At 37.7% G+C, this 24,600-nt stretch overlaps 1 protein-coding gene across 3 annotated transcripts in view; it reads right to left on the minus strand.

The window, feature by feature from the left end:
- Positions 1-9,940, minus strand: part of LOC128654292 (prostaglandin E synthase 3) — a 32,656-nt gene extending 22,716 nt beyond the window's left edge. For 2 of the 3 annotated variants that reach the window (XM_053708148.1, XM_053708149.1), the window contains exons 1-3: positions 9,775-9,938; positions 6,440-6,553; positions 3,992-4,061 (exon numbers count right to left, since the gene is read on the minus strand). In XM_053708148.1, coding sequence (XP_053564123.1) covers positions 3,992-4,061; positions 6,440-6,553; positions 9,775-9,776 — 186 coding nt within the window. In that variant the 5' untranslated portion in view covers positions 9,777-9,938. Of the gene's footprint in view, positions 1-3,991; positions 4,062-6,439; positions 6,554-9,774 lie in introns of all 3 variants that reach the window. The other variant, XM_053708147.1, reaches the window with a different exon arrangement.
- Positions 9,941-24,600: the final 14,660 nt, after the last annotated feature.

A 24,600-nucleotide genomic window follows, 5' to 3' on the forward strand; every position in this document is an offset into this window, starting at 1 on the left:
CTATTCATTTATTTCATGTTTCCCTTTCCAAGGTACTCATAGGCCCTATTCATTGCACCCTTTCAGTATGTGTGTTCATTTATCTCGGACCTGCGTGTCCAAACTCCTTGTTTGTACCTATTAGAGCAGGGGACCTGCGTGTCCCCAATTGTTACTTATGTTTTTAAAACCAAATAAAAAGTTACCTAAAAAAAAAAAAAAAAAAAAAAAAAAAAAGAAACCCCACATTTAGAGGTTAACCCCCCCCCCCCATCATCTACAAACCATCTTAGTGAAAAAAAACCCAAACTAAGGGAAGCTTTGTAATTTCTACTTTGGAAACAGTCTTTGGAGGTGACATGACTCTAATCTTGTTTCAATATGTGAAGACAAACCACATACAAGGTGTAAAGCTATTTCCCCATTCATCTGCTCTTTACCTAAAGAGGAAAATATGCAGTTAGGAACTCATATCTGCTAGAGAAACAACAGAAGGCTAAATAAAGGGAACTGTACAAAATGGAACTGTACAAAATGGATTCTTCTAATAGTTGATCGAAAGGAGAGACCATTAGGATTTTAAGGACTGTCAGTTTGTCTAGCTGCAGATGTTACCAAATCATACACCAGGACAATGGATTCAGATTACCAAGAGCAAACATTTTTCAGCTTTCTTGAGCTCAGGCTGAACTACTTCTAAGACGACATGTGAATAAGTAAAATTCAGAACCTTCAGATTTCTATCAATCAAATTTGAAGTAGACTGAACGGACATATTCAGGCTGAGAGACCCTTTTTATGCTCCCAATAAAAAATAAAATGAGTATTTGCCATAGATATGCCAGCGGAGGATACAGGAGTAATATTGTACTTGCCACATTAAGATTACATAAAACTCAGTCTCTAAACACGTATCAGTGACAGGCTGGACATGCAAAACAAAAAACAGTAGACCAATACAGGTACTGAAGATATTTCTGTCTATCCAAGCTTTCTTAAGCATATAATGAACATGGGCAGAAGCAGGAGTCTTAGCTTTGTCCGTGTCCAAAAAAGTAGTAGGAAAAAAAAAAAAAAAAAAAAAAAAAAAAAACACAAAAAAAAAACCCCACAATGCTTTAAATAAAGTTTCCCTTTAGATTAGCAAAAAGGATAAGTGTAGTAAAAATACTTGTCCTTTAGTCCACCCCTTTTAGAACCTATGTAACATGTACTACCTAACAGGCAACCTTCCAAGGCCAACGACTCACGCAGGTAAAAAAGTGCATAAACATAAGAAAAAAAAAGGATTTATTTTTCTTTTTGACGTTCATGTGGCTTTAACAGTTTCTATAATCAAATCATACCTTTCTTTTTTTATTAACTTGGTGAACATGTACCTTGAATAAACTAGTGTCATGTTGCTATAAGCATTGTTTAAAGGACTATTATAGTGAGAAAAAAAAAGCTTGCTCTAATTCATTAGAGCATGTAATTTTATCTTTAGTGACGCAGCCGAGTTGAGCAACTAGAAATGCTGATCAAGCGCACACTACAGATTTTAACATGCAAAATTTAAAAAAGGGACATGAGGCTCAATTTTTTTTACTTTTGTAATTTAGATAAGGCATGCAATATTAAACAACTTTCCAAAATATTTCTATCTAATTTCTTGTTCTCTTGGTATCATTTTTTTAAAAGCATATCTAAATAGGCTCAGGAGCTGCTGATTGGTGGCTGCACATGTATGCCTCATTAGGAAACAAAATAAATAGAAGTAAATTGGAAAGTTGTTTGAAATCATATTCTCCATCTAAATCAGGAAAGAAAAAAATATTGGGTTTCATGTCCCTTTAAGAAAAAGGATTGGCTGCACATATTTCTTGTGGAACAGCCCTTTTTCGTGGGCTGTCGTAAAATTGCAAATAAAAGTACTTATTTTAAAGAGAAGCTTAGTTTTCAAATAGTAAGTTGTTTTGTTGCTCATTTAAAAATTGATATATTTTCTATGAAATTTTGATCAGATTTATAAAAAATTTTTATTACCCAACTGATTTTACTGAACAACCAGCTAAAATTTGAGGCAATATTAAAAGAGGGATCTGAAACCCAAAAATGCCCTCTTGTGATACAGACAGAGCATATAATAAAAAAAATTGCAAAAATTACTGCTTTCAAATGTGCTTAGTTCCCATGGTATCCTGTGTTGAAGAGATACGTAGGTAGGTATCTGGAGCACTACATAGCAGGAAACAGTGCTGCCATCTAATAGTCTTGCTAATGGATAGCATTCTTGCAAAACTGCTGCCATATAGTGCAACAGACAACACGCTCCTGAGCTTACCTCGCTGCTTTTCAACAAGATACATCAAAAGATGGAAGACAATTTAACAAACAGAGCGTGCAATTTTAAACTTTCTAATTTACTTCTATCTGAATCAGGGGGGGAAAAAAAGCGTTTCATGACCCTTTCAAGCTAAAACTAGCTAATTTTTGTTTTCAATGTTTTTGTTTCATAAATTATTAAAATGTTAACTCATGCTATTTTGTGCTTTGGATAACTTGAAGGGACAATAAACAAACCCCCCCCCCCTCCCGATTCAGATAGAGAAAACAACTTTTTTTAAAAAAAAAAAGTTTCCAATTTACTTCTATTATCAAATTTGCAACGTTCTCATGTTATTCTTTGCTGAAGAGATATCTAGATAGGTTGCATGAACATGCCTGAAGCACTACATGACAGAAAACAGTGCTACCATCTAGTGTTGCAAAAACTGCTGCAGACACGTGCACAGTCCTGAACTTAGCTTCCTGGTTTTCAACAAAGCTTAACAAGAAAATTTGATAAAGTAAATTGGAAAGTTGTTCTATATGAAACCAGAAAGAAAAATGTGAGGTTATGCCCCCTTTATGTAACATTTATAAATAAGAGAACATTTTATTATATTGCAAAGTATTATACTATACCCACCTGAACTGGTAGTCATAAGTTTTATAACACCTCTATTTTCCCTGGTTTTTGCCGAAATAACCTTTAACATTTCACGTTAAAGTAATATGTTTAGATCATCAACAATTCATAAATAATGTATTTAGACTATAACCTTTACAAATGTAGGTCTTGCCTTTAAAGAAATTGCAAAGGAAGCCAATGTAACTATGAGCACAGCTTCCTACACAATCAAGTCACTTGGAAAATGATGGAAACTTACAGGAAAAGGTCTTGTAGATCCAAAGCCACAACAGAAACAGAAGACAGTTTAAGAGTCAACAGCTTGCATGATAGGCGGCTCATAGGACAACAGCATCAAGTACAGCTTAAAGGGACAGTCTAGTATAAATTAAACTTTCATTATTCAGATAGGACTTTTAATTTTAATCGACTTTCCAATTTACTTTCATCATCAAATTTGCTTTTTTCTCTTGGTATTCTTACTTTAAACTAAACATAGGTAGGCTCATATGCTAATTTCTAAGCCTTTGAGGGCTGCCTCTTATCACAGGCTTTTTAAATCTCTTTTCAACACAAAGACAGAAAGTACACGTGGGCTATATAGATAACACTGTGTTCAGGCACAGAAAGTTATTTAAGATCTAGCATAACACAATGCTAAACTTAAGACAATAGATGATAAACAGTCATGTGATCAGGGGGCTGGAAGAAGGTTCCTAGATACAAGATAATCAAAGGTAAAAAGTACATTAATATAACTGTGTTGGTTATGCAAAACTGGGGAATGAGTAATAAAGAGATAATCTATCTTTTAAAACAATAACAATTCTATGGTTGACTGTCCCTTTAACACTTGGTGAAGTAAGAGTCTTACTTTCAACTTGAAGACAAGTCTTTAACAGGTTTGACAAGTCGAGCAGTAGAAAGAAAGCCGTTGCTAAGATTTAAAACTAAGAGAGGCTTCATGAAGCAGCATCAGGTAATACTACTGAATTCACTATATTAATGATCAATAAATCACACATACAGCCTCAAAACATTTCTTTCTAATAGGAAACAAGTTAGGGAAGGAATACTTACATTAGGATCAATGGCTTGAAAAAGTTCAACTTCATTTAGATGCTTAAGACTATCTGATCCCCCAAGGCAACTGTGAATATAAAACATCCAGTATAAATCACTACAGGCACTCACATCTGTGTAAAAATTACTATCAGAAACGCATGGCAGAGATGAATCACTGCTTCAATTAAATCCCTATGACCACAGATAAGCTAATAAACAAAAATAACACTTAACAGTTTTCACTTAAAGGGACACTGTACCCAAAATTTTTCTTTCATGATTCAGATTGAGCATGAAATTTTAAGCAACTTTCTAATTTACTCCTATCAAATTTTCTTCATTCTCTTGGTATCTTTATTTGAAATGCAAGAATGTAAGTTTAGATGCCAGACCATTTTTGGTGAACAACCTGGGTTGCCCTTGCTGCTGTCCAGAGTACTGAAACAAAAAAAAAAAGCTTAGATGCCTTCTTTTTCAAATAAAGATAGCAAGAGAATGAAGAAAAATTTATAATAGGAGTAAATTAGAAAGTTGCTTAAAATTGCATGCTCTTTCTGAATTACAAAAGAAAAAATTTGGGTACAGTGTCCTTTTAAAGGGACATTAAGCATCAATAGGACAGGGCACCATTAAAATGAAACTCCTTTATAAAAAAAAAAAAAAGGGGGGGGATATTCAATAAATGCAAAATATCTAGATGAAATATTTCAGTAATGTAGATTACTCTACTAGGGCTATACCCCTCAGTTCTAACACATAGATCACCCATGTTAACTGTTACACATCAATATCTGAAACATTAGCATAGTCATAGAACCAATGCAGTGTGAGAAAACTTGGAAGATCATTTACAATAAAGAGAAAAGCTCCTGTTCAATAAAAATAATTTGTTAGAATATTTTTATTACTGCACAAATATCCATAGATTCACAATATAAATGCCATCATACTTAAAAGGGGTGATAAAAGCGACCTCAATGAGCATCTTCCCGTTTTAACCCCTTAAAGGGCCAGTAAACCTAAAAAATAATGTTATATAATTCTGCACATAGGGCAGAATTATATAACATATTAGTGTTATTGTTATAAAACTTAATATTCCCTTTGAAATTTTTTTAAAATATGGCTGTTTTTCAGACCCGCTCTGTGCTCTTCTGAGCGGATCTGTTTATTACACAGCACATCGGGCCAGATGTATAGTCACAGCCCGGCCGACCACGCCATTACACTAAGTGCAGCTCGCTCCTGCTGTCAGACAGAGCAGGAGCGAGCTGCACTTAGTGTAATGGCGCGTTCGGGCCAGGCTGCGACTATACAGCTGGCCTGATGCACTGTGTAATAAAAACAGACCCGCTCAGAAAAACAGCCATATTATAAAAAAATTCAAAGGGAATATTAAGTTTTATAACGATAACACTAATATAATTCTGCACTATGTGCAGAAATATATATTATTTTTTAGGTTTTACTAAACTAGGTTTACTGACCACAGCACTTTTCCATTTTCTGGCCGTTTGGGACTACGGCCATTTTTACATTTCTGTGGTGTGTGTGTGTTTAGTGGTAATTTTCCTCTTACTCGTTTACTGTACCCACACATTATATACTGTTTTTCTGGCCATTAAATGGAATTTCTAAAGCATTATTTTCATAATATTTTATAATTTACTATATTTTTTTTATAAAATAAGATGAAAAAAAAAAAAAAAAAGAAAAAAAAAAAAAAGAACACCCCCCCTTTCTAACTTTAACCCCGAAAATCTGTTGCACATCTACAACCACCAAAAAAACTCATGCTAAATAGTTTCTAAATGTTGTCCTGAGTTTAGAAATACCCAATGTTTACATGTTCTTTGCAAGTTATAGGGCAATAACCTACCCCCCTCCCAGACCTCTTTTCAAACTTATTCCTCCCTCCTCTGCCACCCACCACTTAAAAAAAGTTTATATGGCCAGATCGCGGGCACGCACGATAGACATTTCCCACTGCTGGCCGGAAATTTGCCAGCAATGGGCCACCCACCCGTCTCCCTGCGATGGCTCCTACCCACCAATGACCTGCACCATCGCTGGCCGATGCAGAGAGGGCCACAGAGTTTCTCTCTCTGCATCGGTGTGCCAAGAAAGGTATTGCAGTGATGCCTCAATATCAAGGCATCTCTGCAATACCTTGAAAGAGGCTGGAAGCGATCAGGATCGCTTCCACCGCTTGAAATCCCTGAGGAAGTACAGGGAACGTCTTTGGTTGTTAACTGACCTTTTTTGTCGTTAAGGGGTTTAAAAAAAAAAAAACACTACAAACCCGTTTCAACCTTAGTTTACTACATGTTTTGTTACTATAAAATGCTATGTTATTTATTCATAAAAAAAAATGGAAGATTGTAATATTAAATGCGCGCAACACCTCATAACTGCAAAGCTTTTCTGCCGTACTGTAATAAATTAATGTGTTTATGCACTTACTTGAAAGTTAGTTTGTTTTTTCCAAAATCTATTTTCACTTGTTTGCTGTCTTCAACACAAAATTCAACAAAGACATAGTCCCTTCTGTCGTACCACTTTGCAGATGCCGGCTGCCTATAAAGAATGATACAAGCATTGACTAGGGAAAGCAATAAATGGTTTTAGTATTCCAGAAAATAGTTTGTGTTTTTTTTGGGGGGGGGGAGATTACTTTGACCAGTAGCTATAGTACTAAATATATATTTAAAAAAAAAAAAAAAAAAAAAAAAAAAAAACCACCAACCCACATGTGGCCCACTTTTTTTCTCACTCACGATTCAGATAGAGCATGCAATTTTAAACCATGTACTTCAGTTATCTAATTTGCTTTGTTCTTTTGGTATCCTTTGTAGATAAGCATACTTAGACAGGAGCAGCAACACATTACTGGGAGCTAGCTGCTAACAATGGAAGTACATTTAGGTTCTCCTTCACAAAGGATATTAAGAGAATGAAGCAAGCTTGATAACAGAAGTAAATTGGAAAGCTGTTTAAAATTGCATTCGCCGTCTAAAAAAAAAAAAAAAAAAAAAAAGTATTTTGTCCTCTTTAAAACTGTGAAGGGGAATATACCAATCTCAGAGCATGTAAAGCATTAAGTGTGTGCATTTGGATGCTTTGGTAGCATCCAAACAATGAAGTAGGTGGCCGCTTGCTGCATTTGGCTCTTTACTAACCCACATTTATTCTTGTGAAAGAACAATTCTCTATCCCCCTATAAAGCATGTATGTGCATGGTGCATATTACATATACATGACAAAACTAGCAAGTGGGATATATATATATATATATATATATATATATATATATATATATATATATATATATATATATATATATATATATAAAAAAAGTGCTATTGCATTGTCTTTAAATGGATATTAAAAACACAATTTTTCTCTTTTACGATTCAAATAAAGCATGCAATTTTAAAGGACCAGTCAACACTATAGATTTGCATAATCAAAGGCATGAAAAGACAATGCAATAGAACTTAGTCTGAACTTCAAATTAGTACATTTTTGTTAAATAAATTGAAAAGTTATGTCTATTTCCACTCCCCCTGTACCATGTGACAGCCAGCCAATCACAAATGCATATACGTATATGCTGTGAATTCTTGCACATGCTCAGTATTATCTGTTATTTGTAGAGCGCCAACAGATTCCGCAGCGCTAAGTTAGGAGTTTTGAGTCACCAACTCAGTAGGAGTTGGTGACTCAAAAAGTGTAAATATAAAAAGACTGCACATTTTGTTAATGGACGTAAATTGGAAAGTTTAAAATTACATGCTGTATCTGAATCATGAAGTTTAATTTTAACTTGAGTGTCCCTTTAAGCAACTTTCTAATTTACTCCTTTTATAATTTTTTCTTTGTTATTTAAAAAAGCAGAAATGAAAGCTTAATAGCCGGCCCATTTTTGGTTCAGACCCTGGATAGCACCTACATTTAGCCACCAATCAGCAAGCTCTACCCAGGTGTTGAACCTAAATTGGGTCGTTTTTGAAAAGCTGGAATGAAAGCTTATAAGATACCAAGAGAACAAAGAAAATTTAATAGGAGTAAATTAGAAAGTTGTTCAGAATTGAATGCTCTATCCGAATCATAAAAGGAAAAAAAAAAAAAAAAAAAAGGGAAAACATTGGTTTAGTATGCCTTTAATTATGTAATTCTACTGCATTGAGCGGCCCTTTAAAAAGGAATATGAAATCCATTTTTTTTCTTTAATGATTCAGATAGAGCATGCCATTTTAATCTCTGCATTTCGACAATACATAAAAATGTTACACTACTGAAAATGAAACATTATTGCAATACACATTCATGATTTTTTTTTTGCTTCCTTGTTCTGTAAAATACATCTGAAAATTATACTTGTTCCACTTTCTCCCACAGGAGCTTGGATCAATACTTTTAACTAATTTAAGTGTTAGATTTTGTTTACCACCCTCCACTTCTTCTACCTCACAATTTCTGTACTAATTTCCTTTTTTTAGGTGGATTATCAGTTTTGCATCAATAATCATGATAGGAAAACATTCTTTGCAATGACATTGAGCATACAAGGTAGTTTAGGTGTGAATATTAGTGTGTGTTCCACACCCGTATATAGTTCTGGAGTAACTGTCCCTTTAACTGCACATGTGCAAAAATAGTTTATGCTATCTGTATTACCTTGTTATTGGTTAGTAAGGGTTATGTTCTGGAGGAGGACAGGGAAATCAGCGTAAACTAAAAACAAAATATTTTGCTCATTTCACAAATTAAAGTTGCATTATTCGTTGCAAAATTCTCATATATGAAGGTACATTATTATGAAGCTTACAATTTGTGGAACCCCTTTGTAGCTTGAGATCTGCTATTTACCGGTAAAGAATGTGTTATTTTGACCAAGTACTGTGTGATGTAAGTTCTGAAGCCCACCTACAGTATATGATCTGCCTGATCCATTTATGCAAATTAACAATCGTGGCTAGCGTCACCCTCGCAATCACGCTGTCAATCATTGCAAAGACGCCAGCAATTTCAGATTTATTAGCCGACAAACAAAAATTAGATTTTAAGTAAATAAAAAACAAATAAGTGGAGCCGCATACCTTTAAAAATGTGGACCACTGCAATTTGAAAACATATTGGGTGAAACAAAAGATTTTTTTTACTCCGTGGCTAACACCACAATGTTCTGCAGCACATTGGGTTTAACATAACATTTTAATGAAAGAGAACCACTAATTATTAGCTAAACAAATACGTGAACTGCAACCGAGGCAAGATAAGAGGATTAATATTAGTTTAAGCAGCTCGGTGAGTGGCACAGGCCGCACACGCATAACTGGCACGCCTCAGAGAAGCTTCTGGAGAGGCCGCGGTGCCTAGAGGAGGACAGCTCCACCTCTTTCACTTTGCCGGTGTTTGCACGTGTCAGATGGAGTGTTGACCGAGGTTGATATAAAGACAAGAAATACATTTTCATAGGAGGGCGATCGTGAGGAGCTGTAACCCATGCCAGTTGCGGGCAACAAACAGCCTGGCAGGTGAGGGCAAGGTGCAGGCTACGCCCGCGGGAGTGCGCCCAACAAGACCCTCTAACCAACGCTCCTTCTTCATGCACATAAAGAGACGCACCTTGCGAAACATTCTCTCTGACCCGGGGCTATATAATTCAGTGTCATAATTATTTCATACGACGAGTCAGTGACACAGAAATAAACCCTGGGTCTCCTAATGCACCACACATGCCATACTTTCTAGACAAGAACAAAAACACCCCAGACCCACTCTTCGATACTCACATGTTGCTGCGTTACTCCTAACTAACGTGACGACTTGCTCCTGCCACAGCTATTCGCGCTCACTCTCCGGGGCTGCGTGACGTCACCGGGCGGCGGAGAAGAAGAAGAGGCAGGGCTCAAGCTCATTCTCCAAAGAGGGGGGTGGCGTGGCGCGCATTCTCGCGGCAACACAAAAGAGATTGTAAGGGAAGGGAGTGACGTCAGTTGTGCGTCGTAAACGTGCGCCGGTGTCTCGCTTTTCACCTGAGAGGCATAATGACTATGCTCGTGTAACTAAACCAATTAGGCACCTTAGTGTGATGTGACGCAGATTAAAACCGACAACGATATATTTGTTTTACGTATAATGGGAAAGTACCCTTTAAAAAAAATATTAACCTTTTGGCAGCCGAGTATTATAGCTGTGCAAACGTGCTCTAAAATATACAGTTGGAACAAACTTTAATATTGGTCTATAGTTAGAGGCTCATTAAATACAGTATAATTTCTTTATCGAGTTCTGTGCTATATTTAATGTGCTAGCAGTTTGCATTTTAAATAAGATTTTTGTTTCTGAGATTTCAACATTTTCTTCAATTTTCCAGCTCCATGTATCATGTGACAGTCATCAGCCAGGCATATAATACGCATGCAATGTGAACGCTTGTGAACATGCTCAGTAGGAGTTGGTGCACAAGAAAGTGTAAATCTAAAAAAACAGTGAGTTATGGTAAATGCTATGTATATTAAAGGGACATGAAACCCAAAATGTTTCTTTAATGATTTAGGTAGAATATACAATTTTCAACAACTTTCCAATTTACTTCTATGATCAAATAAGCTTATTTCTCTTGGTATCATTTGTTGAAGGAGCAGCAATGCACTACTGGTTTCTAACTGAACAAAAGAGTGAGCCAATGACAACGAGTATATATATATATATATATATATATGCAGCCACCAATCAGCAGTTAGAACCTAAGTTCCTTGCTGCTCCTGAACTTTCCTAGATAAACCTTTCAGCAAAGGATAACAAGAGAATGAAGCACATTAAATAATAGAAGTAAATTGGAAAGTTGTTTAAAATTGTATACTTTGTCTATATCATGAAATATTTTTTTTCGGTTTCATGTACCTTTAAGTTATTTATATATAAGAAAAATAATTTCAAGTCTGCAGTGATGTTTAAAGCGGGTTGGAGTTCTACACGTCACAAAATTGGGTGGAGAGAAGGTACATGATTGGCAGGACAATAGGCATGCTCACGTGCAGCCGATTTACCACATATGCTCTAATCTGTCAGCTACATCACACAAGTAAACAGTGAATTTTGAGAATCCCATGAATGTAAGTTGCTGCTACATTATGATTTACTAAGTTCTTGCTGCATACAAAATTTCCGCATGTTCCCAATCTGGAAACTTCTGGCGAGATTCCAAGTAAACACTGAATCCTAATAAAAACTACTATTCAGTGTTTACTATAGCCTCATTGTGGACCGCCCTCTGTCCTTACCGCACATGTGTGAGCCTTTCATGCACACGCTTTGTGGTGTCCAATAGTATTGGCTAAAAGGTTCTAGGACAGGGTGTGTTTGGGCTATGGCTCAAGATGGCCGCAAAACTGAAGGCTCTGCTCAGGAACCTACATTCCGCCATGTAAATAGATGCCATCAGAAACAAAAGCATCTCTCAACACACTACCAGTCTCCAACCCCCTCAACCGATCACCAATGTCCAAAACCCACAAAGCCACAGACTCAGCTTTTTTGCTCCCGCTACTGACGAAGAAGTTTCTGCCCTTATCACTTCACTACCTGTCCCCTTGATCCCATCCCCTCAAAATTACTGCCCTCTCTCCTACTCTTACTCCTATCCTTACACATATTTTTAATCTCTCCCTCAGCACTGGTATATTTCCTTCATTATACAAAATTACCCTAATGAAAGGGAGACCCCTAAAACACCCGTAGGTACCACTTTAAGCAGTGAAGAATAAAGCTCTGTGAAATCTTCACTGGTTTGTAATGGCCACACTCAAATCCTGGAAGTATGTATAAACAAGCTGTCCTGATTATCACCTTTAAGAAAAGGGGAAAAAGCTTACCCTCTCTTCACGGCCTTATTCGTGCTCGCTGGGTGGAGAGCCGTTCGGGAGGCCTTCCTCCTAGGCTCTACTGCGGACCGCCACTCCAGCTTGGAGCGAACTCCCACAAGCAAACAACCGCAGACACGCTGCGCTGGCGTCCGCCCAAACACCCCGGGCTCTGCAAAATGACGTCAAAGGACGCGGCCGGCTTGTGAGGGGGAAACTGGTATCCGGACAAGGACAAATCCAAATGGAAGGACAGCGTTGGCATCCAGGCTGCACGGCCAATCCTCACCTCCTTGAATAGGTAACCTCCAAGGGTGTACCCGCTGCAAATAATTCCGTTAAGGGCTTGAAAACTTGAAAGAAAGTACAAAGTCCGGAATTTGCAGTAAAAGTTTTCAATGCTTTATTATCCTTTTAAAAGTGTACATGTACAAAAGACAAACATATGCCCTCAGTGCAAGCTTACGCGTTTCGGCTTAGTTGCCGTACTCATAGCTTCCTATCCACCTTCTCACTAGGGGGCCATTTAAGAGAAGTCAAACCATTTGATTGGCTGAGGTTACATGTTGGGTTTTAACTATTTCATTGCTGACTTGTATTGCTATTAGGCTTAATTAGCCTTACTCCTTAGAATTTAGCTAAACATATTGACATTAGCAATTTACATGTTACTTTTAAAACCTCCATGCATAGTTCACAACAACAATTTTTTATTTTCTTAAGCTCTTATTGTCACAAAAAACATATTTTCTTCCATTTATATTCCTTCTTTATTTTTATACAGAGATTAAACCATTTGTGATTAGGTAAAAAGGTGCTGTTTTGTTTAATACACTTTTCATAATATATTCCGCACCTTATGACCTTAATTATAGATACATAACTACTCTTACAGCAATTAATCTAACTCAGTATGATATAATTTCAATACTCTATGGCTTGCTTATAAATGTTTGTATCTTAGCTTTTCACAAATGGACACCTTAAATCCTGCATTATACATAAATTCTCTGTAACTTCAAAATTTGAATTTTATAATATAGTAAGTGTAATGTGTACTGGATATACTGTAATTTTAGATTAATATTCTCCCATATTCAATAAAATATATAACAAGACAATACCTTACCAATGTGCACTGAAGCTTAGAGACTGCAAGTCTTTTACTCAGTGTCACATTAAAGTAAGGTATTTACTTCCAAAAATGAATGAGGTCATAGGAAGAGTTCAACCCCTTTGGATATCTCGTTTGGAGATGGAATATCCAAAAGACCTCACGTTTCCCTAGTGCCTGGTCCCTATCCCCCCCTCTTTGATTGTTATTAACCACTTCTATAATGGTCCATTTAAAGCTTTCTGCCTGTTTGTTATGGAATAAATTGAAGTGCTGCACCAGGGGGGTGGTCACGACACCCATCTTAATATCTGAAAGGTGTTCCCTAATTCGTACGCGTGTTTCTCTAGATGTCATACCTACATATTGTAGGTGACATGTTTCACAACCTGCTAGGTATATGGTATACTTGCTTCTGCAATTCATACACCTGTTGTGTCGATATACTTTATTCATTACTTCACTTTTGAAGCCTTCACCTGTAATCACATGCTCACATGCCTTGCAGGAATGGTTATTGCATCTAAACACTCCCTTGAAACGTAGCCAGGAACTTGAGTCTCCTCTTTGTATTGTTTTTAGATGTTACCTAGAGAAACTCCTTTTCTGTAGGAACATCTACATCCCTTCTTTACAGTGTCCTCCAAAGCTGCATCAGCTGCCAATAATCTAAAATTCTTCTGTATTATATGACAGATCTTATGATACTGTGTACTGTAGTCAGTGGTAAAAAATATTTTCCCTTGATTGATAGATGTCTCTCATAGGCCTGGGGGTTGCTACAATTCCTCTTTAGTCTTGAAAACTGTCCTTTAGCGACAGACCTAAAGACCTGCTTGGGATGGCTGCTCCTGGCGTGAAGAAGGGTGTTACCTGTGATCGGTTTTCTGTAAACCTCAGTTTCAATTCCTACATTTGGTATACCAGTTAGGGTTAGGTCCAGAAAATTAATTCTGGAATTATTGAGTTCAAAAGTGAACTCTAGCCCCATGTCATTAGTGTTAATCCAGGTTACAAATTCAATTGCCATTTCTTCAGTCCCTTCCCACACCAGGAGCAGATCGTCTATATACCGTTTATAAAAACGGATGTACTGTCGAAAGGGATTCCCATCCCCATAGATGCGGGACAGCTCCCACCAACCCATATATAGGTTGGCGAAAGAGGGCGCAAATTTTGCACCCATCGCCGTCCCGCATCTCTGGAGGTAGAAATCCCCCTCGAAAGTGAAGAAATTGTGCGTCAGTAAGAACCTGAGTATCCTCAGTATATATTGCACATATTCATCCGTATATCCTGTTCTTTGCAAGAAAAACTCAACAGCCACCAGACCTTTGTCATGGGGTATCGAAGTATACAGTGCCCTGACATCTATGGTGAGCCACAGGTTTGAGGCCTCCCAGTCTAAATCTTTCATCAGATTCAATACATGAGTGGTATCCTGAAGAAAACTGGCTAAACCACTCACCAAAGGCTGCAGTATACTATCTAGCCACTGGGAGGTTCTCTCTAGTAGGGACCCAATACCACTTACAATGGGTCTACCTGTGACCCCCTCCAGGGACTTGTGAACTTTTGGCAGGTGGTTAAAAATTGGCATCACTGGATTTTCTACCAGGAGGAAGTCACAAGTAGACTCATCCAGGATCCCCAACTCCTTGCCATCGTCCAAAATTTGTGCCAATTCCCTTTTGAACCTGATGGTGGGATCCCCACCTAGTCTTAGATAGAATTTTTCATTTCCCAATTGCCTCTCTGCTTCAGCAATGAACTGGGATCTGGACATCACCACAACAGAACCTCCCTTGTCAGCATTCCTGATTACCAGGTCCTTGTTTTTTTGTAATTTCATCAAAGCCTTTCTCTCTTTTGCATTTAAGTTATGTTGTCCTGAATGGGTGGTCTGGTGTAGTGATGTCAGATCCCTTTCAACCCGTGCCTGAAAGGTTTCCAAGATACTACCCCTACACTGTATGGGGTAAAATCTGGATTCCTCCTTGAATTTAGGTGTATTTGACAAAACTGGATGCTCTTCCACAGTACCTTCCTGCCACAGATCATCCAGTATTGCAATATCACATGCTTCAGAGAATGATGCAGCATTTTCTGCTGCTATCCTATTGTAATGTTCCACCCCACTTGGATGTTCAGTCTCTTCAACACTTTTATTGTAAAATAATTTCTTTAAGGTTAGACCTTGAATAAGTTTGTTAAGATCTATTAAAGTGTTGAAGAGGTTGAAGCTCTGTGAGGGAACAAAGCCCAAGCCTAAATTCAGCACTCTTGTTTCCATGTCTGTGAGTGTATAATGTGACAAATTTATAACATTATTCACTGGTATTTGCTTCTGAATCTCCCTCTTCGAGTGGGATATCTGTTCTGTCCCGGAGGCCCTTCTAGACCTCCTCTCCCTCGCCCCCCTCCTTCTGGTTTGGTATGGGGGAGGGAAAAAACCTGTTCTAAACCTATCCTTTCTTCCTGGTTTATACTGGGAAGAACCCTCTGATTACCTTGAGTGTTGTCAGTAGTGTATTTAGAGTCTAATGTTCTCTGTTGTTTTTTCAGAATAGGCATAATTTCTTTTGTTATAATCTTGGATTTTACTACTTGTTCCCCCTCGGCATTAATTGCTAAAGGGAAAGATCCAACGCCTGTCTCTTCCCCACCTGACGCTGAACTCTCATCATAAGATTCAGCCTCACTTTCAGAGAAAGTCACTTTTTTATTTTTCACAGAATCTTGTTCATTATGATCAGAGTTGAGAGCACCCCCAGTATTTTTATTGCTGGTATTCCTGTGTCCTCTGCCCCTACCTCTGCCTCTAGTCCTATTGTAAGTTCGCCTACCTTCTGACCTTTCTTTTCTATTCCATACAAAAATGCGATTATTGTCATAATCCGACTGGTCCCTTAGGTATTTATTATGTTTAACTTCTATTAGAAGTGCTCTCGTTTCTGCAATAGTTTTTTTCAAAATATTGTCATATTTTGCAAACTCCTGAGCACTTCTTCTGAGGTTAAGCTCTATCTGTAGTGATTCTATTTGTTAGACTACAGAGTTAAGGGCTTTTGTTTTAAAATGGACCAGTAGTAATATCAAACGAAGGGAGCAATCGGAAAGGATAATGTTCCATTCATTGATAAATTCCACATCATCCGTCTGGAATGTGGGGAATTTATTCACCCTAAGTCCCCTGGGGATGATTTTTAGTTTGTGGTACTTATTTAATGTCATAATATCCCATCTTAACTTATTTCTTTAATAAGTAAAAATTCCACCTCCTCAAATAATTTTGCAAGAGTGAACTTAGATCTATCAGTACAAAAAATTTCATCCAAATCCTGTGTGTAACTCCCTCTCTCTTGAGTAGAGATTAGTGAAAAAAATTCTCCTTCATTGTTCACAGAAACTACCTCCATATTGGGCTGTTTAGTGTAAGACTTACAGGAAACCTATATGGAACTAGCATAAGGTGCAATCTTAACAAGGATTAATTTATGTGTTACTCCAAAAATCTATATACATATCCTGTTCTACCCATATCTATTAAACTGTTAGTTTCTGATTTTAAAAGGATATCATATAGTTAATTCTCAGTGGATAATACATAAGACCATAGACTGTTAAATATAGTGTTGGGGTTGGCCTTATCTAGAGTATATATATTCTATACAATATGTATATAGCAGGCATTAATGTCTTAAGGGCTGATGGCGTCACAAAAGAAACTGCTACTCAAAAGCTGGATGTATATTCAGTGATGATTATTCAGACCTCTAGAGCCCTCTAGACATAATGTCTGCCAATAAAACTGTCATAATGATATATAATTAGCAAAGTATATGGACCAATATCCCTTACTGTTGCGTTGTTGGTTGCTGCTTAATGTAAACAGAACAATCTGCAGCTCTACTTGCAAATAGATTGCTCATTATTCAAAAGACCTGGTTGCATTAACATTCGTATATTGCTATAGCGATAACTATTACAATCAACAGTATACAGACATCACATCAGTAAATAAGATGAAACCTTGATATTACTAAGAAGGACAGTAACTAAGCATAAATAGATATCAAAGTAGCGGGTCTTCCGTTCCAGAGTACCCTAGATACTAGTAGTGAGAGTCCAGTTATAACAGTCTGTACAGTTGGGAGAGTCAGTGTTATAATGAGAGTTCAAAAGTTGCTGTAAACCAAATCCACATGGAAACTTAGGTGCTAAAAATCAAGAAAGCAAAAAACTCGGGTACTCCAACTTGGGCTATGTAGTGGATACCATGGTGTATAAGTTCCGAAAAACCAAAATAAGACTCTCAGTCTCAGGGTCCGTTGTAGCCGACACCGACAACAATATACAAAATTACCCTAATGAAAGGGAGACCCCTAAAACACCCGTAGGTACCACTTTAAGCAGTGAAGAATAAACTGGCATCCGGACAAGGACAAATCCAAATGGAAGGACAGCGTTGGCATCCAGGCTGCACGGCCAATCCTCACCCCTTGAGTAGGTAACCTCCAGGGGTGTACCCGCTGCAAATAATTCCGTTAAGGGCTTGAAAACTTGAAAGAAAGTACAAAGTCCGGAATTTGCAGTAAAAGTTTTCAATGCTTTATTATCCTTTTAAAAGTGTGCATGTACAAAAGACAAACATATGCCCTCAGTGCAAGCTTACGCGTTTCGGCTTAGTTGCCGTACTCATAGCTTCCTATCCACCTTCTCACTAGGGGGCCATTTAAGAGAAGTCAAACCATTTGATTGCCTAAGGTTACATGTTGGGTTTTAACTGTTTCATTGCTGACTTGTATTGCTATTAGGCTTAATTAGCCTTACTCCTTAGAATTTAGCTAAACGTATTGCATTAGCAATTTACATGTTACTTTTAAAACCTCCATGCATAGTTCACAACAACAATTTTTTATTTTCTTAAGTTCTTATTGTCACAAAAAACATATTTTCTTCCATTTATATTCCTTCTTTATTTTTATACAGAGATTAAACCATTTGTGATTAGGTAAAAATGTGCTGTTTTGTTTAATACACTTTTCATAATATATTCCGCACCTTATGACCTTAATTATAGATACATAACTACTCTTACAGCAATTAATCTAACTCAGTATGATATAATTTCAATACTCTATGGCTTGCTTATAAATGTTTGTATCTTAGCTTTTCACAAATGGACACCTTAAATCCTGCATTATACATAAATTCTCTGTAACTTCAAAATTTGAATTTTATAATATAGGAAGTGTAATGTGTACTGGATATACTGTAATTTTAGATTAATATTCTCCCATATTCAATAAAATATATAACAAGACAATACCTTACCAATGTGCACTGAAGCTTAGAGACTGCAAGTCTTTTACTCAGTGTCACATTAAAGTAAGGTATTTACTTCCAAAAATTAATGAGGTCATAGGAAGAGTTCAACCCCTTTGGATATCTCGTTTGGAGATGGAATATCCAAAAGACCTCACTTTTCCCTAGTGCCTGGTCCCTATCCCCCCCTCTTTGATTGTTATTAACCACTTCTATAATGGTCCATTTAAAGCTTTCTGCCTGTTTGTTATGGAATAAATTGAAGTGCTGCACCAGGGGGGTGGTCAGGACACCCATCTTAATATCTGAAAGGTGTTCCCTAATTCGTACGCGTGTTTCTCTAGATGTCATACCTACATAGGTCTCCCTTTCATTAGGGTAATTTTGTATATTGTTGTCGGTGGCGGCTACACCGGACTCTGAGACTGAGAGTCTTATTTTGGGATTTTCGGAACTTATACACCATGGTATCCACTACATAGCCCAAGTTGGAGTACCCGAGTTTTTTGCTTTCTTGATTTTTAGCACCTAAGTTTCCATGTGGATTTGGTTTACAGCAACTTTTGAACTCTCATTATAACACTGACTCTCCCAACTGTACAGACTGTTATAACTGGACTCTCACTACTAGTATCTAGGGTACTCTGGAACGGAAGACCCGCTACTTTGATATCCAGCCCCAACACTATATTTAACAGTCTATGGTCTTATGTATTATCCACTGAGAATTAACTATATGATATCCTTTTAAAATCAGAAACTAACAGTTTAATAGATATGGGTAGAACAGGATATGTATATAGATTTTTGGAGTAACACATAAATTAATCCTTGTTAAGATTGCACCTTATGCTAGTTCCATATAGGTTTCCTGTAAGTCTTACACTAAACAGCCCAATATGGAGGTAGTTTCTGTGAACAATGAAGGAGAATTTCTTTTCACTAATCACTACTCAAGAGAGAGGGAGTTACACACAGGATTTGGATGAAATTTTTTGTACTGATAGATCTAAGTTCACTCTTGCAAAACTATTTGAGGAGGTGGAATTTTTACTTATTAAAGAAAATAAGTTAAGATGGGATATTATGACATTAAATAAGTACCACAAACTAAAAATCATCCCCAGGGAACTTAGGGTGAATAAATTCCCCACATTCCAGACGGATGATGTGAAATTTATCAATGAATGGAACATTATCCTTTCCGATTGCTCCCTTTGTTTGATATTACTACTGGTCCATTTTAAAACAAAAGCCCTTAACAACAGAGAACATTAGACTCTACATACACTACTGACAACACTCAAGGTAATGAGAGGGTTCTTCCCAGTATAAACCAGGAAGAAAGGATAGGTTTAGAACAGGTTTTTTCCCTCCCCCATACCAAACCAGAAGGAGGGGGGCGAGGGAGAGGAGGTCTAGAAGGGCCTCCGGGACAGAACAGATATCCCACTCGAAGAGGGAGATTCAGAAGCAAATACCAGTGAATAATGTTATAAATTTGTCACATTATACACTCACAGACATGGAAACAAGAGTGCTGAATTTAGGCTTGGGCTTTGTTCCCTCACAGAGCTTCAACCTCTTCAACACTTTAATAGATCTTAACAAACTTATTCGAGGTCTAACCTTAAAGAAATTCTTTTACAATAAAAGTGTTGAGGAGACTGAACATCCAAGTGGGGTGGAACATTACAATAGGATAGCAGCAGAAAATGCTGCATCATTCTCTGAAGCATGTGATATTGCAATACTGGATGATCTGTGGCAGGAAGGTACTGTGGAAGAGCATCCAGTTTTGGCAAATACACCTAAATTCAAGGAGGAATCCAGATTTTACCCCATACAGTGTAGGGGTAGTATCTTGGAAACCTTTCAGGCACGGGTTGAAAGGGATCTGACATCACTACACCAGACCACCCATTCAGGACAACATAACTTAAATGCAAAAGAGAGAAAGGCTTTGATGAAATTACAAAAAAACAAGGACCTGGTAATCAGGAATGCTGACAAGGGAGGTTCTGTTGTGGTGATGTCCAGATCCCAGTTCATTGCTGAAGCAGAGAGGCAATTGGGAAATGAAAAATTCTATCTAAGACTAGGTGGGGATCCCACCATCAGGTTCAAAAGGGAATTGGCACAAATTTTGGACGATGGCAAGGAGTTGGGGATCCTGGATGAGTCTACTTGTGACTTCCTCCTGGTAGAAAATCCAGTGATGCCAATTTTTAACCACCTGCCAAAAGTTCACAAGTCCCTGGAGGGGGTCACAGGTAGACCCATTGTAAGTGGTATTGGGTCCCTACTAGAGAGAACCTCCCAGTGGCTAGATAGTATACTGCAGCCTTTGGTGAGTGGTTTAGCCAGTTTTCTTCAGGATACCACTCATGTATTGAATCTGATGAAAGATTTAGACTGGGAGGCCTCAAACCTGTGGCTCACCATATATGTCAGGGCACTGTATACTTCGATACCCCATGACAAAGGTCTGGTGGCTGTTGAGTTTTTCTTGCAAAGAACAGGATATACGGATGAATATGTGCAATATATACTGAGGATACTCAGGTTCTTACTGACGCACAATTTCTTCACTTTCGAGGGGGATTTCTACCTCCAGAGATGCGGGACGGCGATGGGTGCAAAATTTGCGCCCTCTTTCGCCAACCTATATATGGGTTGGTGGGAGCTGTCCCGCATCTATGGGGATGGGAATCCCTTTCGACAGTACATCCGTTTTTATAAACGGTATATAGACGATCTGCTCCTGGTGTGGGAAGGGACTGAAGAAATGGCAATTGAATTTGTAACCTGGATTAACACTAATGACATGGGGCTAGAGTTCACTTTTGAACTCAATAATTCCAGAATTAATTTTCTGGACCTAACCCTAACTGGTATACCAAATGTAGGAATTGAAACTGAGGTTTACAGAAAACCGATCACAGGTAACACCCTTCTTCACGCCAGGAGCAGCCATCCCAAGCAGGTCTTTAGGTCTGTCGCTAAAGGACAGTTTTCAAGACTAAAGAGGAATTGTAGCAACCCCCAGGCCTATGAGACACATGCACATCAATTAACAGAACGACTCATTAATAGAGGCTACAATAAACATGAAGTAGAGAAAACGAGACAGGAAGTTTCAATCATTGAAAGAGGGACCTTACTAGAGAAATCAGTATATAGTAAGTCTATCAATCAAGGGAAAATATTTTTTACCATTGACTACAGTACACAGTATCATAAGATCTGTCATATAATACAGAAGAATTTTAGATTATTGGCAGCTGATGCAGCTTTGGAGGACACTGTAAAGAAGGGATGTAGATGTTCCTACAGAAAAGGAGTTTCTCTAGGTAACATCTTGGCACCCACACAGCTAAAAACAATACAAAGAGGAGACTCAAGTTCCTGGCTACGTTTCAAGGGAGTGTTTAGATGCAATAACCATTCCTGCAAGGCATGTGAGCATGTGATTACAGGTGAAGGCTTCAAAAGTGAAGTAACGAATAAAGTATATCGACACAACAGGTGTATGAATTGCAGAAGCAAGTATACCATATACCTAGCAGGTTGTGAAACATGTCACCTACAATATGTAGGTATGACATCTAGAGAAACACGCGTACGAATTAGGGAACACCTTTCAGATATTAAGATGGGTGTCGTGACCACCCCCCTGGTGCAGCACTTCAATTTATTCCATAACAAACAGGCAGAAAGCTTTAAATGGACCATTATAGAAGTGGTTAATAACAATCAAAGAGGGGGGGATAGGGACCAGGCACTAGGGAAACGTGAGGTCTTTTGGATATTCCATCTCCAAACGAGATATCCAAAGGGGTTGAACTCTTCCTATGACCTCATTAATTTTTGGAAGTAAATACCTTACTTTAATGTGACACTGAGTAAAAGACTTGCAGTCTCTAAGCTTCAGTGCACATTGGTAAGGTATTGTCTTGTTATATATTTTATTGAATATGGGAGAATATTAATCTAAAATTACAGTATATCCAGTACACATTACACTTACTATATTATAAAATTCAAATTTTGAAGTTACAGAGAATTTATGTATAATGCAGGATTTAAGGTGTCCATTTGTGAAAAGCTAAGATACAAACATTTATAAGCAAGCCATAGAGTATTGAAATTATATCATACTGAGTTAGATTAATTGCTGTAAGAGTAGTTATGTATCTATAATTAAGGTCATAAGGTGCGGAATATATTATGAAAAGTGTATTAAACAAAACAGCACCTTTTTACCTAATCACAAATGGTTTAATCTCTGTATAAAAATAAAGAAGGAATATAAATGGAAGAAAATATGTTTTTTGTGACAATAAGAACTTAAGAAAATAAAAAATTGTTGTTGTGAACTATGCATGGAGGTTTTAAAAGTAACATGTAAATTGCTAATGTCAATATGTTTAGCTAAATTCTAAGGAGTAAGGCTAATTAAGCCTAATAGCAATACAAGTCAGCAATGAAATAGTTAAAACCCAACATGTAACCTCAGCCAATCAAATGGTTTTACTTCTCTTAAATACCCCCCTAGTGAGAAGGTGGATAGGAAGCTATGAGTACGGCAACTAAGCCGAAACGCGTAAGCTTGCACTGAGGGCATATGTTTGTCTTTTGTACATGTACACTTTTAAAAGGATAATAAAGCATTGAAAACTTTTACTGCAAATTCCGGACTTTGTACTTTCTTTCTATATTTCCTTCATCCCTTAAACATGCACTAATTACACCTATCCTCAAAAAAATCTCTCGATCCATCATCCCCATCCAACTATCAACCTATTTCCCTACTCCCCCTCGCCTCAAAACTTCTGGAAAGTCTTGTTTATCACATTTCCATTGCAATCTGAATTTTGCCCCCAACACCACAGTAACTGCAATCATTAAGGTTAGTATTTACCTAATTACAGCAAAGTCAAAAGCCCACTTTCCTTTGTTAATCCTTCTTGATATGTCTGCAGTCTTTGACACTGTTGGCCACCCTCTCTTGCTCCAAACCTTTAAATTTTCTGGCATCTGTGAAACTCTCTCGTGGCTCTCCTCTTACCTGTCTAACCGACCTTTAGTGTTACCTTCTCCGTCACATCCTCTGACCCTTTACCACTTTCTGCGAGGGTACCACAAGGCTCTGTCCTTGGTCCCCTTCTCTTCTCAAGTTATACATCATCCTTAGTTTCCTTAATAGAGTAGAACAGTCAGGAAAAGCAGTAAGGGCCAGCTCCAGCCACAAATATGCCTAGGTGGTATAGATACACAGTGTCCACAAATGAGTTTTATGGTTAATTGAGGGCAGTCCCGCAAACACAGCAAATAGTAATCCGGTTCCCCATCAGCAGCAAAACAGGATACCCTTAGAACCAGGTCGTTTACTCAACGCCCTTTGTAGCTGGACATCCGTGCTGCAGAGAGGAAGTCTTGCTTGTTCCACAGCTGGTACACCTCATCCCTAGCGGCATAAATCAGCCGCTTGCTCCATGTGCCCTGTCTTCCCGGTACTTGATGACGTCACAGACACTCCTCCACCAAATGCCGGGTCACGCTCCAATCAGCAACGGCTGAACCACTAAGGAACAGAAAGCTGCCTGGCTGTTAGGGAAAGTTGAAAATGCAATCACAAGGAAGTATAGCCGGCACCCTTTCGGTTAAAATGCAGAGTCTTTATTGGAGTCACTTTTAAAACAGAAAAACATAATTTATGTAAGAACTTACCTGATAAATTCATTTCTTTCATATTAGCAAGAGTCCATGAGCTAGTGACGTATGGGATATAAATTCCTACCAGGAGGGGCAAAGTTTCCCAAACCTTAAAATGCCTATAAATACACCCCTCACCACACCCACAATTCAGTTTAATGAATAGCCAAGAAGTGGGGTGATAAAAAAGGAGCGAAAGCATAAAAAAAATAAGGAATTGGAATAATTGTGCTTTATACAAAAAATCATAACTACCACAAAAAAGGGTGGGCCTCATGGACTCTTGCTAATATGAAATAAATGAATTTATCAGGTAAGTTCTTACATAAATTATGTTTTCTTTCATGTAATTAGCAAGAGTCCATGAGCTAGTGACGTATGGGATAATAAATACCCAAGATGTGGAACTTCCACGCAAGAGTCACTAGAGAGGGAGGGATAAAATAAAGACAGCCAATTCCGCTGAAAAATTAATCCACTACCCAAATCAAAAAAGAAAAAAATCACTTATCTGTTAGAGACAAAGACAGTGACACAATCTATCTGGAAACCTAAAAAAGGTGACCCTTGTGTGAGGAATCAAGAGCTTTTGA

Source organism: Bombina bombina, chromosome 3, assembly GCF_027579735.1.
Source record: "Bombina bombina isolate aBomBom1 chromosome 3, aBomBom1.pri, whole genome shotgun sequence".
Classification (NCBI taxonomy): Eukaryota; Metazoa; Chordata; class Amphibia; order Anura; family Bombinatoridae; genus Bombina; species Bombina bombina.